This window comes from Gossypium arboreum, chromosome 10 (assembly GCF_025698485.1).
Source record: "Gossypium arboreum isolate Shixiya-1 chromosome 10, ASM2569848v2, whole genome shotgun sequence".
Lineage (NCBI taxonomy): Eukaryota > Viridiplantae > Streptophyta > Magnoliopsida > Malvales > Malvaceae > Gossypium > Gossypium arboreum.
In genome coordinates, this window is record NC_069079.1 from 109,716,107 (window position 1) to 109,727,921 (window position 11,815).

At 32.2% G+C, this 11,815-nt stretch overlaps 1 protein-coding gene across 1 annotated transcript; it reads left to right on the plus strand.

Moving 5' to 3' along the window:
• Positions 1 to 8,451: 8,451 nt before the first annotated feature.
• Positions 8,452 to 9,312, plus strand: LOC108488355 (major pollen allergen Bet v 1-E-like). Its single transcript, XM_017792641.2, has 2 exons — positions 8,452 to 8,728; positions 8,815 to 9,312. Exons 1-2 carry the CDS (start codon positions 8,548 to 8,550, stop codon positions 9,111 to 9,113), a joined length of 480 nt encoding a protein of 159 aa, XP_017648130.1. The 5' UTR covers positions 8,452 to 8,547; the 3' UTR covers positions 9,114 to 9,312.
• Positions 9,313 to 11,815: the final 2,503 nt, after the last annotated feature.

Consider the following 11,815-nt stretch of genomic DNA (forward strand, 5'->3'; position numbering starts at 1 on the left):
AGTAAGGTTAAGTTGATAAGAGATCGATTAAAGGAGGCATCTGATAGACAGAAGTCGAATGCCGATCTAAACTGTAAAGAGATAGAGTTCGCAGTTGGGGATATGGTTTTCTTAAAGGTTTCCCCTTGGAAGAAGATCTTGAGATTCGGCAAGAAAGGCAAATTGAGTCCGCGGTTTATAGGGCCTTATCAAGTTCTTAAGCGGGTAGGGCCAGTAGCGTATCAGTTAGAATTACCACCAGAGTTAGACAAAATCCATGACGTTTTTCATGTGTCTATGTTAAGACGATATCGATCGGATCTCTCACATGTTGTGCCAGTGGAGGAGATTGAAGTAAGGACTGATTAGACATTTAAGGAAGAACCCATACAAATTTTAGATCGAGAGGTTAAAGTTCTAAAAAGGAAATCGGTTCCGTTGGTAAAAGTACTGTGGCGTAATCATGGAAGGAAATAAGCTACTTAGGAATCAGAAGAGACTATGCGTCAACAATACCCTCAACTATTTGGATCAGGTAAATTTCGAGGCTGAAATTTCTTTAAGGGGGGTAGAGTTGTAACGCCCCAATTTTCGGGAATTCTGTGAATGTTGGCATAGGTTTAATTATATTAGTGGGCCTCTAGAAGGCCCAAGCTTAAGATAGAACCCGACAATTTTAGTTAATTTTTGTTCCATAAGAAAAAGGGGGTGAAATTATGAAATAAGACCTATGTGAAAATGTTTGAAAATGCTATAGGCTAAATTGAAGTGGCCAAATAAATAGGAGTGCAAAATAGGAGGATTTGCATGACAAACCTCCCATTTTACATGAAGTGGCCAGCCATCATGTTGTTGTAGACAATATGAGCACTTGATATCCATAATTCATGGTACAAATTGATAATGGGTTAGGTAAATGTTCCATGATAATGGATTAGGTAAATATTCCATGATAATGGGTTAGGTAAATGTTCCATGATAATGGTTTAGGTAAATGTTCCATAATGGGCATTTCATGTCTTTTGTATTAAAGAATTAAATGGATGAAATATGAAATTTTATTAAAAGAAAAAGGGGTGAAAAGGACAAAGTTTTGTCCATCTTTGTTCATCATAGCCGAAAGTTAGAGAAGAGAAAGGAGAGGAGAAAGCTCTTGAATGTTCGGTCACTTGGGGAAGAAAATTGAAGGTAAGTTCATGGTAGTTTGCTTCTATCTTGATGTTCATGAGTTCTTCTTGATTCTACCTTAACTCTTGAAGCATATTTTGGTTTTTAGTTGTGTTGTGAGCATTTAGTTATGAATTAAAATGAAGGAAATGGTTGTTGTTTCATGTTCTTTTGATGAAAAATGGAAGATAGGTGAAGTTGAGCCAAACAAATGAGCATGCATGTGCCCTAGATGCTAAGGAAAAAAAATCGGCTAACATGTTGTGCTTTAAAATGATGAAATAGAGATTATACTTAAGTAAAATCATAGATATGTGATGATTGATTGATGATATACATGTTTAAATAACAAGCATGCAAGTTAGGTGTGAAAGAGTGATTTGGTAATAAATCTACTTGGGACAGCAGCAGTAATGTGACTTTGGAAAATCACCATAAATTGTGGGAGATTAGTTAGAAGCTGCATAAATTATGTAATTAAAGCTTAATGAGTCTAGTTTCAAATGGAATAAACGAGAACATATTTTGAATTCTGTACAATGAGAAATTTGATTCGTAATGAAGAGTGGTCAGATTAGTCAAACAGTGAAACATGGGAAACTTTAAGAAAAATCTGGTATTGATTGGCCAAACCAAAAATTTTGAAAATTTTATGGATAGAAGATATATGAGTCTATTTTCAGGGAAAATTAAAGGCACTTGATTTGGAGTTTCGTAGCTCTAGTTATAAATTATTTAGTGACTATTACTCAGGAAGACAGCTTGCAGTGAAATTATGATTATGTGGTAAACATTGACAAAAATTTGTTAATGAGTTGCTTATTGATTTCTTATAAGCTTACTATGATCTGTAGGTGTGGTTGGCCGAATATTGTAAGGGGTTAATACGTAGTTTGTATTTGAATAGTTAGATTAACGTGTTAGTAATCCAATTGTAGGCGTTAGTGTGTGGATCTCACAAGATATCGTCGCAAACATGTGTGTAACTAACACCTCTTTCTTAGTCTAGATCGGCAAAAGTCGAAAAGTTGAAATGCCGAAAACCAGTATTTTGTAGATTTGCAAGTGTGCGAATACTCGTGAGGTAAATCGATTAATGTTTTTGGTAAGCTGCAATGTTTGACCGTAAAGTGCATGATTTACGTGCCCTCGATATTTTTGGGCTTAATGGGCCAAAATTGGAATGATGGGCCAACTGCCCAATTCGTAAGAACCCTCGGTAGTGATTACGTTAGTACGTGAAAGGTAGGAATATGCATGAAAAACCCTAAAATAGATAAATTACTGAAATACCTTTAAAAGTGGAAAATTTATAGTTTTACCCTAGGAGATAAATTACCAAATACCCCTAGGGTTAAATTGACCTAAATGCATGTTTGATCGTTGTTATTTATTGCATGCCATGTTGTTATTATCGATGCATGGGACTGGGATATTGACGGAGGAAGTACTGAAAGTGGCTTGTCCACGATGGAGGCTTTGCCTCAATTTTATCGTTAATCGAAAGCAGCAAGGCTACAACTGTGGAGTGTTGGGCTGGGTGGGTTGAGCTATTCCCCACATGGAGTGTATGGCTGGTACGGGTGGAGTGTAGTGGTTGGTGGGTTGAGTAGTCTCCCTAAATGGGCTTGCATATGTTTATTGATGTTGCATGTATTTTGAAATGGGCCTATGGTCCATACTGTTATCTGAATAAGGTGCTAAGACCCAGTTTATTGTAATCTAAAAAGGGCTCTGGCCCAGTACCACTGTTACCCAAATGGGCTTGCATATGTCTACTGATGTTACATGTATTTTGAAATGGGCCTATGGGCCATACTGTTATCTGAATAAGGGGCTAAGGCCCGTTATTATTGTAATCTGAAAGGGCTCGCCCAAGACCACTGATAGCTGAATGGGCTTAGGCCCAATGGGCTTGAGTGACTTGGGCTTTGAATGGGTTTTCCTTACACACTAAGTTTCCCCAAACTCACCCCTTCTTTAACCTTGCGGTGAGCCTTGATGTGGGTGACTTGGAGCCGGAGGGATTCAGAGTGGCCATGGTGAATACTTTTGGGTTTGAAAAGAGAGTGGTTTTCTTAAGTTATTTTTAATTACTATTTAATTTTTGGGTTGTAATAAGGCCATTTTAACTTTATTTTCTTCTTTGATTTTCTGGGATTATATTATTAAAAAACAACTTTAAATTGATGGATACTAATTCAAATGGGCTAGACTTAGGGTGTGATTTCAAAACGATACTTGTTTTTTTAAAATAACAAGACATCACGAATATTCGATTTACCAAAGATAATCACTCAAAGAAATTTCAACTTGTTATAACCAAGTGTGGCAATGGATGTGGGCATGTCTAGGATTGGATCCAATCGGAGAGCTTGGTACTTAAGCAGCCTTTATGGCTCACCTCATCTGTTATGGATACCTACCTGGTGCCCAGCTTCCATTCACTTGGTTAGTTTGACAAAAGTCGGCTTTTTAAAACACTAAAAAGGGAACACGATTTTTGACTTCAAAGTGGTACATCGGATTCGGCCTTAACGTCTGGGCAGGGTTTGGGGTGCTACACGTCCTCAGGTAACTTCTTTCCTTTTCTATTTTCTTTAGTTTTTTTGTTGAAAAAAATGAAAGATTTGTATATGTATGAAAGAAAATACGCAGGTAAGTAAGGAAAATAACAGTCTGTTTACCTTCTCAACTGAAACTTTTTTATTTATATATGTGTTTCGAAAAGTTTTCACCCGTTCGCTTTTCTCTGTTTCTTTTTGCTTTTTTTTTTCTATTTCTTATGTATTCTCTCTGCTATTGTGTATCTATCTAAAACCTCCGTCTTTACAGATTTGCGAAAGGCTTTATAGCCTTAAACTACTACCTATTTTGGAAAGAAATCGGAGGATTTCTTTCCATTTCCTGTTCTAGTATATCTGCTACCTTTTTTGCTTTGATTTCTTTCCTTTTCTTGCAGGTAACTTGCGAGGATCTCGATGGTGACCATGCTGGGCACGACACAATGCTGAAGTCACGACCCACTGGTGGAGGCGTGATCAGTGACCGAGCTGGTGTGTAGAAGGGCCTCGGGACAGTGCCTTGATGGTGGCCTCAATTTGGGATCGGATGACGCCTCGAATATTCCGTAAGCGATTCTTGGCGCAATAGTGTTCAGGAAACCCTAGGGTTTCTTATTCCTCTTAAGTCATTTGGGCCTTTTGGGCCGCTGATGTATACGGGTCAAAGGTGTAAAGGGGCTTACTGGGTAATGTTTGAGTTGGGTCGGCTATTGTGGGTTAGGTCAGGTTTGAGGGTGTAATTTGGGTCATACGGGTAGTGCTTTTTGGTTTTAAGTTTTGGGCAGGTAGTGTTTGGGCTTTGTAACCTGGACTTGGACTGTTTAATAAATAAATATTTATTTTATTTATCTATTTTCATTTGGTCTTAAGGCCCAGTTAAATTTGGGCTATTACAATGGGCATGTGGGCCCAAAATTCCAAAATCTTCCCTAGGGTAGCATGGGTCGTTTTGATAGATTGTGGGCCTACTGTAAGGTCGGTAAGGGCTAACCAAACCCTAATACATGTGATCTGATATTCTGATAGTCTGATCTGAATAGGACATGATACGTATGTCTGACTGTTCTGTTTAAGTATATATATGTTATCTGTATACAAGCATGTTAAGCATGTTAACTCTGCCAATTTTATATTCTGTAACTGTGTTTGGGGTGGAATTTGCATACGTGGAGGAAGTGATCTGTATGGTGACCTTTCGCCTATATTCTGTCAGCTTGACTGCATACTATTCTATCATGTGTCGCATCAACACTATATTGTGTTTTGGGATGGGTGCGTGTTTCTAACCCCACATAATGTGATAAGATGGTCGGAAATGGTGTGTAGAGGATAGGGGTAGGATTCTGTATATATGTTCTGCTTAACTGATTTTGATATTTGTATCTGTTATGGACTTTAGTCTGAATTTGTATCTGATGATATATGAAATTTTGTGTATGTTGCATGACTATTTCTGTTAGGTTACACACTGAGTTTATAAAAACTCACATCTGTTTGTCTGTTCTGTTCAGATATCCACAAACTTAGGCGGGTCGGAGGTTCAACGGTGACCATTTTATCGAGATCTATTTTTATTTCGTAATAAGGGTTTTATTTTAAAATCTGGCTTTTGTGAGAGTTTTGTAATTTTTGGACTCTTCGAACTTTTTAGACTGTTTGGTTTGAATTTTTGGGTTTGATTGTGTCATGATTTCTAAACTGTGAAGATTCGACAAAATACCGATTTTATGCGAACAAATGTTATTTTTGGAAACACGAACGTGTTTTTTTTAAACGATTTTCAAACTTAAAATAATTGGTTAATCATAAAGGATAACATGTAAGGGTTTTAGTAATATATAAATGAGTATGTTTTATAATACTTGAACGTTTTATCAAATAACTAAACATGGTTTTATCGAAGTATCAACGGTTTCAAAACCATTCTTCATAACACTCCTGGATTCGGCCATAGCGTCTAGGTCGTGTTTGGGGTGTTACAAAACTTTTAAATATAAAAATATTTAAAAAAAATAAAAACTCATTAAATTTCAAAAATCAAAAGATCTTCTTAAAAATTAAAAAATTCCAAAATTTAATGTTATATAAATCAGATTGGACCGATTGGATCAAGAATCAACTGGGGTATATTGGTACAAACAGGTTGAACTGAGCTAAAAGATCAGTTGAATTGATTTTATAATTTATAATTTATTATTTTTAATAATATATTTACTTTGAACTCGTCGGACTAATCGTTCTGGGAACTAATTGGTCAAATTAATTTGAAATCGGTTCAATTGCCAGTTCAACCAATTTTTAGCTTGGCTCAACCAGTCCGTATCGGTTTGTGGGTCAATTTTTTTTGTGTCTAGTCGAACAAATACCCCAATCGGTTCTCGGTTCTATTGGCTAGTTTGGTCTAGTTTAGATAATATTGAATTTTAAAAATTTTATATATATAGTTTTTTTTAAAGTGTTTTTGCATTTTTATTATTAAATTATGATTTTTATTTGCTAAGATCAAATTGAAAAAATTATAAACATTGAAAATTAATAGTGTTATTTAACCTTTGACACCATTAATTAAAAAAAATAGGTGAAGGAATAAAGATTTTAAATAAAAAGCGAAATTCAAAGGATAAAATAATATTTTAAATAAAATATAAAAAATGAAAGCATATTCTAGCTATTTTTAATTCCAGACTAGGATCGACCAAAACCCCATTTCAAACTCTCAAAGTCTTTGAAGAACCGACTAAGAAATTAACGAAATGTAAATTCATATTTATTTATTTATTTTTCTTATTTTCTTGGGTGAGGGCCTGATTGGAACATGAACAAACGAAAAGATTTTTATATAATATTCTTAAAATATATAGTATTTTTAAATTATTCTGTTATAATCTAATTTCCGAAAAACTAACACTTTTTTACTCAAAATGAGAGATATTTACATGTTAATTCACCTCCTTTATCAGTGCAAGATGCTAAGGTGTAAGATATTCTACATTCTAGAAACAAATTGTGCATTTCTGTAGGTTGGGAAAAGTCAAACAAGTAGTTAGGTAATTGCCGTAAACATTTATCTTAATTATTATCCTTAGTACAATAATTTGACGCTAATTATATTATATTCTATTTTAACAGCACTATTATTATTATAATCAACTACGTTTTCTGCAGGCTGCTTTCTTTCTGGATAGTCCAAGTCTTCCCACGAATTTGCCATTAATTCCATTCTATTCTATTTTGTTTACTTTTCTCATTACCATAATAAACTAGTTAATTGAAGTTGCATTCCTATTTCACCTTAAAATTTCATCCAATTACTATTTTGGTTTTAAAAGAATATTTATGATCACAATTCTGATAGTAATTTATGATCTTATACATAATTTAACTTGAAAGTTACCTCAATTTCATTTGAATCAATTTAAAAAAATAAGAATGTTAAATAAGTAAAGGGTAAATGTAATTCAGAATGAATAGCAAATAATAATTTCAACATTCTATTTTAACTCTAATTTTTTTATTTTAACCAACTTATAATTCTTTAAATTGAAAATAAATCAAATAAAAAATAGGCTAACAACTTACATTTAAATTGATCAAACTCAAATTATCTAAATTTAAAATAATTAAATTTAAAATGAACTCAAATCTCAAATGAAAAATATTGATCTAAAAAACTATGACAACTACGAACTCATCTGCATGCAAATTTGTGACAATGGTAACTTTCAGTTTGGAATCTAAAATGATTGAAAAAGAAAAACATAAACAACTTTGTACAATTTAATTTAATTCTTTTAAGTCTTGACAAGTCTTGAAAGAATCAATTCCATGTACATATTGTGTATTAAAAAACATATTTTCATAATTTCTGGAATTTTTTATAATGATTGTAATTTTTTTAATTTTATTGTGAAAAACTAAAATTTTAAAAATAATAGAAAACCGTTCAAGTTGTTAAAAATACAATAGATATTTATATATCCATATTGTTCCGTGTTTTTTTTTCTATATTATAATGATTTTTCTTTCTCTTTTGAATTTTCACTATTTTTTTATTTTATGTTTTCTAAAAGAAAAGCAATTTTTAGTTCCAGAAAAGTTTTAATTTTTCTTTATTTTTAAATTTTTTATATTTTCCTTTTTCTTTTTTTTTTTTGCAATTTTCTGTTCTTTTTACAAGAAAAAAAAAGAAATTTGGGTGACGCAAAGTGCCACATCATTTCTTTTGACAGCAGTAAGGGCTAAGGTAACTTTAGATATCGAATTGATAAATTCTTTTAAGTACCAAAATAATAATTGAGTACAATTTTAGAGGTAAATAATATATTAACTCTTTATTATATTAAAAATTTGTTTTATGTTTTCATATTTAATGATACCAATTAACGTTATATTTTATTTAAAAAATTCAACTAACCCAATTATTTTGAATTTAATAAAACCAATTTCTGAAATAATAATTAAATAATTTTAATCAATACTTATAAAAACAGTCAACACATTTCATTATCCTGTATCCATTCTAAATATTTAAGTAAGCATTATTGAAAACAATAAATTAAGCAAATAAATAAATAAGTAGAAGACAAACTGATACAATATTTGAACTCACCAATTTGCGATTTAATAAGAAAGTTCTGGCTGCCTCTTTTGACTAGTACCAATTCTATGAATATTAATAAATATAAATCAAACTAAAAAAATTGAGAGTAATAAAGTTCTTACGCTTCAAGTTCAGTCTATAAATAGCATCTTAGTTCTCTATCATCTCACACCCCAACCACTCAATCATCCACTTCTTCTCTTCTTTGAACTCAAAGTCCCAGCTAATATTAGAATCATGGGTGTTGTCACTTATGACTATGAGAATACCTCCCCAGTCGCCCCTGCCAGGCTTTTCAAGGCCTTTACTGTTGAAGCTCCGAAAGTTTGGCCCACGGCTGCACCAAATGCAGTCAAGAGCATTGAGGTTGAAGCTAATCCTAGCTCTGGAAGTATAGTAAAAATCAACTTTGTTGAAGGTTAGTTCTTTCATTTTCATTTTCATTGGCCTTTTTGTAGTCTGTTTTAGACGAGTATGTTGTATAACAAGTATTGATTTCTTTAGGCCTTCCATTCCAATATATGAAGCACCAGATCGGAGGACATGATGAAAGTAATTTTTCATACAGTTACGATTTAATCGAAGGTGGGCCTTTGGGGGATAAGCTTGAAAAAATTAGCTATGAGAACAAGTTTGAGGCAGCTGCAGGTGGAGGAAGTATTTGCAAGAGCTCAATGAAATTCTACACTGTTGGCGATAATGTTATCACTGAAGACGAAATCAAGGCTCTCATTAAAGGGAGTGAAGGAGTTTACAAGCCTGTTGAAGCTTACCTCTTGGCTAATCCCGAAGCCTGCAACTAGGATATAAGTTGCTTTAAATTCTTATGCTTGCTTTTAAAGAGGGGTTTGATTTTAATGTTGTGCTTTTGATATTTTCTTTTTCATCTTAAAACCTATATTGTCTTCTGGTTGTTCAGTAAGAATGATGGTGGTGGTGATCGAACTTTGATCATCTTTGATATATAATGAAATAAATAAATATATAAACTGGCAAAAAAAATCTTTACCCAATATATATTTTACAGGTTTCATGGAAGACTACAAATTTTCTTTTATATAACTTTTGGGTTAGCAAAACTTTGAGCTAAACATTTTTTAATTGAATTTATATTCAAAATTTAAAAAAAATCATCTGACGCTTTATAATAATAGCCTAATCATACAATTTCTTTTTTTAATAAAATAATAATATTAGCGAAAATAATAAAATCACCAATTTTATTAAAGATAGCACTTTTAAGTTATACTATATTATCTATAAGGATATTTACATTAAATAATCAATGTCACACAATTGCAACGATCAAATTTAAATAAAATATTACAAAAATCAAATGAATTTTTTTAGGTTTTCCTTCTAGTTTAATGCTCATTACATTTCTCTTCCACGAAATATAGTTATTATTACAAATAATTGTTTCTTCACTTGTATTTTTTATTGCAACATGACCAATAACAAGTTATCAACAAGTTGAATATGGATTTTAAGGTTTCAAGAGTTGAAAATTTATGTATATATATTTATGAAATAAGGCTTAATGTATCATTTGCCCTTTTAAGTGTCTTGTAAATGGAAAAAATTTAGACCAAATAGAATTCATCATCGATTATTATTTTTTATCTTTAATTAATTAATTATAATTAATAAAGAGATAAATTAAGAAATTAAATCTTTTGGAACTCTTTTATAAATAAATTGTTGAGTCCAAATTGATATTTGAAGTCAGAATCAAGCAGTGCTTAGATCAGTTCTAACAGCTTCAGGCACTAGTAATGAAAACTATAGAAAATAATAATAAAAACACAATAGATGTTTACATAATTCAAATTCCCTACATCTATGAGGCTTTGCCCATTCACTATCGTAGCTCATTGGACAATAAGTGTTTCCAAGCACTAACACTCACCAATTTAGACTTTTCACTTTTGTACTAAGATCTAAATATCTCCCTCTAAGTTTTCCTTGAAAACTTAGGAAACTAACCAAATCACACACTTGATTATTATAGTTTAATGCACTCACAAAAACGTTCCTTACTTGAACAAAATAAAGTGCTCCCACTAAGTATGTAACATCCCAAAAATTGAGGGTTAGTAGAATCAGGTTTGGGAATCAAGAGAGAGTGGTCATGCCCTAAGTTTTGAGATTATCTATACATTTTTTAAGAAATATATGAGGTATTGATTTGTTGGTTAAGTGTTAGTGAAACGTTTCTTAAAACTCAAGTTCAAATCCATTCTCTCTCACCATTTTTATTATTTTGCAAATTTTGTCTTAAACCCTAGTATATGACATACCTTATTTTTAAAATAACTTGCAAAGTTCAAATTTTTTTCCCTTGCAAAATTTAATCCCTTTTTTTTTTTAATGTGTATGCCATTCATACCCTTGAACCCTAAGTATAAATACAAATTTTTATTATATTTTTCAACCTTTAATTCAAATTTCCCTACCCTATCCGTTCATCATCCTCCTCTCCTCTTTTCTCTTCAATTTTCTTTCTTTCTCCCATTGTTGTTATCTCCTACACCTCCCATTTTACCATATCTTTCTTCTTCTTTTTACATCAAGATTGTGCGCCATCTCCTTTATTCTAATGCTTCCATTTATCATCATCTAAATCAGCCCCAAATCTGAAATCTTGAACCCCAAGATCAATCCTGAACATTGCCAAGAAAGTGTCATTGTCGTTTCTCTCAATTAGCTTGGGTAAGATCTCCTTTCTCTTCAACTTCTTGATTAATATTTTCAATTAAAAACAAAAATTTATAGATATTGAATTTGGGGGATTTTAATGAGATCTCAAACCATTTTAAAATTCAGCCCCAATTTTGGCCACCATGGGTGGTGGTGCGTGCGCCTATGTGCAAGAAAGGGGGTTGTTTTGTTTCTTGGGTCTTGCTAATATTTTTTCTAGTATTAAATTGTGTTCTTGAAACCTTATAATCATCCTTTAATCACATGTTAGTTAGGTAGAGACGTTCTTGATCAATTAGACAATCAGGTTCCACAAATCATGAAGCGTAAGTGTAATTAAGGGTAACTAGTTTGTTATTTCGATATAGTTGTAGGGTAAAAGTTATGAATTGATTAAATGAAGGAATTTAATCCTTAATTATCTACTTATTTTCCAGTATATTATTGAATTAGGTGCTAACCTAAATGGCCTAAATCATCCGTAAATGTGAAGAATGATTGTATATACGGTTCGCATCGATACAGTGTAAGGAATCTAAGTAGTTTTGATTCATAAAATAGTTATAATTTCAAGGATTGGTTTGAACTCGTAAGTGTGTTTTTGGGGGATGATTTAATGGTATATTTATTTAATTTATAATAAATTTTGGTTTAGGTTTGTTTAAGGAATTATTAAGGAAAATTGGAAGATTTGCTAGTGTGCTGCAAGGAAGCGAAAAATAAGCTGTAGGTCCTAAACTCATCAAAATTGTTTGAAAATCTTAAATATCATGTTATATTTGATAAATTAGTTTGCTGATTGGAT

Excerpts from the sequence above, each read along its gene's own strand:
- LOC108488355 (XM_017792641.2), top strand. The coding sequence starts at position 8,548 with ATGGGTGTTGTCACTTATGACTATGAGAATACCTCCCCAGTCGCCCCT. Across the intron at positions 8,729-8,814 it reads AAAAATCAACTTTGTTGAAG|GCCTTCCATTCCAATATATG; the intron begins GTTAGTTCTTTC and ends TGATTTCTTTAG.